Consider the following 3,346-nt stretch of genomic DNA (forward strand, 5'->3'; position numbering starts at 1 on the left):
CAGTACCCCCAGTACCCTGTCCCCCATCCCAGTCCCCCCAGTGCCCCGTTGCCCATCCCCGTGTCCCCGGTGCGGCCCGTCCCCGCACTACAACTCCCGGCGTGCTCCGCGCCGGGCCCGGCAGCCCCGGCAGGCCCCGGCGGAGCGGGACGAGGCCGCAGCGGCGGCTCGGCGGGGCCGGGCCATGGAGAGCCCCGGCGGCAGCGGCTCCCTGCGGGGCGACATCAGTGCGTGGGCACGGGACGGGCTGGGGACACCTCGGGGAACGGCTGGGACAGGAGCTGGGAAGCGGAGCCGCGCCGGGAATAGACGGGAGCTGCGCGGAGCGGCGGGTTTGGGGCTCGCAGGGTGCTTTGGGGCTTGCAGGGTGGGTTTGGGGTTTGCAGGATGGTTTTGGGGGTTAAAGTGTGGGTTTGGGTGTTAAAGAGTGGTTTGGGGGTTAAAGGATGGGTTTTGGGGGCTGCAGGACGGTTTTGGGGTTTAGAGTGTGATTTTGGGTGTTAAAGGGTGGTTTGGGGGTTAAAGGGGGGGTTCTGGGGGTTGCAGGACGGTTTAGGGAGCGAGTGGCCTCTCGCAAGGAAAGGGACAAGGGGATGCTCTGAGGACAGCGTCAGGACACCGGCAACGATCCTTGCTCCTCCCTAATTCCCGGGGAACCATCCCTGCTCCTCCCCGAATTCCCGGGGAACATCCCTGCTCCTCCCTGAATCCCCGGGGAACATCCTTGTTACACCTCCCTGAATTCCCGGGGAACCATCCTGTTACACCTCCCTGAATCCCCGGGGAACCATCCCTGCTCCTCCCTGAATTCCCGCTGCTCCTCCCCGAATCCCCGCGTGCGGTGTTGTGGGGCCGTGGGATCGGGATGTGCCCAAATCCCGGCCGGGCCAGCGGCTGCTCCCGGGTCACCCCCGGGGTTCGTGTCCCGATTCCCGGGGCAGGGACAATTCCACCATCCCAGGCTGCTCCAGCCCCAGTGTCCAGCCTGGCCTTGGGCACTGCAGGGATGCAGGGGCAGCCCCAGCTGCTCTGGCAATTCCAGCCCAGCCAGGAATTCCTCATGGCCAAGATCCCATCCATGGCTGCCCTCTGGCACTGGGAGCCATCCCCTGTGTCCTGTCCCTCTGCAGCTCTCCATCCTCATTTGGATTTGCTCCTCCTGCCATAAAAACCACGAGGAGCTCCAGGCAAGGAAAACCATCCTGCCCAGGGATATTGGCAAAGGAATGAGGATCTCCCAAACCACGGGGGAAAATCCCTGTGAAAATGTTGGGACTCTTTTTATTTTTTTTTTATGGAGAGGCTGCATTAACAGGGAGCTGTTTTTACTCAATGCCACCTCCAAAGCAGCACCCACCTGAGAGGAGGTGACATTGTCACCTCACGGTGCCACGTGAGCCAGAATTGCCCCGTGCTGGGCGCTGAGCAAAAGTGTTGGAGCTGGGAACTTCTTTTTCCAAGCTCCATGGACTTTTTGGGAAGGGATTTTTTGAGTTAGGCTGAGTTTTTTTGGGCTGACTTTTTCCTTGATCCCAGCTCTTTCTCCTTGCAGCCAGCCCATGCTCCTGCAGGAATCCAGAGGGATTTTTGAGTCAGGCTGAGTTTTTCTCTTGATCCCAGCTCTTTTTCCATGCTCCTCCAGGAATCCAGAGGGATTTTTTGAGTTGGGCTGAGTTTTTTTGGGCTGACTTTTTCCTTGATCCCAGCTCTTTCTCCTTGCAGCCAGCCCATGCTCCTGCAGGAATCCAGAGGGATTTTTGAGTCAGGCTGAGTTTTTTTCTTGATCCCAGCTCTTTTTCCATGCTCCTTCAGGAATCCAGAGCTTCTTGGAACAATTTGGGCTGGAAGGGTTGGAAACCCATCTTGTTCCAACACCTTCCACCATCCCAGATTTCTCCAAGCCCTCTCCAGCCCAGCCTGGGACAATTCCAAGGATGGGACAACCACATCTTCTCTGGGAATTCCATCCCAGCTCCTCCCCACCCTCCCAGCCAGAAATTCCATCCCTGTGGGATGCCATTTTCCCCCACATCCACAATTTTACTAATGAACTTAATGATGTTTTGATGTATTTATTATGAAATTAATGTCAATTTCATGGAATTATTGCCATGGGTTTTCCAGCTCCATCATTTCAAACCAGAAGTTCCCCATTGGATTTATGGAATTTCATCCTCCTGCAGGGGCAAAATTGGTATTTTCTACGAAACTGGTATTGACTCCCAAATGGATATTTTCTCCCAAATTGGAATTTTCAGGAGAAAAATCCATATATGAAAAGTCTTCCACCTCTCACTTGGCAGGATGGAGCAATTGTAGTTTTTATGAAATTATTGCCATGGACTTTCCAGCTCCATCATTTCAAACCAGAAGTTTTCCACTGGATGTATGGAATTTCATCCTCCTGCAGGGGCAAAGCTGGGTTTCTCCAAAATTGGTGTTTTCTCCCAAAATTGGTGTTTTTTCCCAAAATTGGTATTTTCTTAAAAATTAGTATTTTCTCCCAAAATTGGAATTTTCAGGAGAAAAACATGTATGAAAAATCCTGCAATTCTCACTTGGCAGGATGGATCAAATGCAGTTTTAATGGAATTATTGCCACGGATTTTCCAGCTCCATCATTTCAAACCAGAACGGATTTATGGAATTTCATCCTTCTGCAGGGGCAGAACTGGGTTTCTCCCAAATGGATATTTGCTCTAAAATTGGTATTTTCTCCCAAAATTGCTCTTTTCTCCCACATGGATATTTTCTCCCAAATGGATATTTTCTCCCAAACTGTTAATTTCCATAAGAAAAACTCATGGAAAAATGAATTTTCCCATCCCATCGGGGACCAAGCACAGCGTGCTCTTTAACGTCACGAAGCGAGCTCACTGCGCAACAGGAGTGACAGACTCTCACCGTTATTTTTCCCCTAAAAAACCCCAAATTTCCCAAATCTGCCTCTTTTCCCCAGGTTTCTGGGCGGACCGCACGCCGGTGCACGAGGCCGCGCGGCGCGGGGAGATCCGGCAGCTGCAGCAGCTGATCGAGAGCGGCGCCTGCGTCAACGCCGTCACCTACGACTCCATCACCCCCCTGCACGAGGCCAGCCTCAGGGGACAGACCCAGTGTGTCAAACTGCTGCTGGACGCGGGGGCCCAGGTGTGCACCCCGCCCTGATCCGCCTGGGAATTCGCCTGGATGGGATTTGGGAGGCGTTTGTGGGGTTGGGGTCACGCCGGTCAGGGCTAGGGGTGAAATGGGGTGGGGGATCTGGAGGGATTTGTTGTGGTTTTGGGGCTTCAGGGTGGGAAAGTTCTGGAGGGGATGGAAGGTGTCCAGGGAATGGAGCTGGGAAGGG

The 3,346-nt window shown here is 54.0% G+C and overlaps 1 protein-coding gene across 1 annotated transcript; it reads left to right on the forward strand.

Annotated features, from left to right (window-relative positions):
• Positions 1–123: 123 nt before the first annotated feature.
• On the forward strand, positions 124–3,147 carry ASB13 (ankyrin repeat and SOCS box containing 13; the record flags this gene model as incomplete). Its single annotated transcript, XM_041475583.1, has 2 exons — positions 124–227; positions 2,960–3,147. Coding segments are annotated over exons 1-2 (231 nt in total), but the record flags the coding sequence as incomplete, so codon positions are not given.
• Between the last annotated feature and the right edge of the window lie 199 nt (positions 3,148–3,346).

Source organism: Pyrgilauda ruficollis, unplaced genomic scaffold (genome assembly GCF_017590135.1).
Source record: "Pyrgilauda ruficollis isolate IOZ18807 unplaced genomic scaffold, ASM1759013v1 scaffold356, whole genome shotgun sequence".
Lineage (NCBI taxonomy): Eukaryota > Metazoa > Chordata > Aves > Passeriformes > Passeridae > Pyrgilauda > Pyrgilauda ruficollis.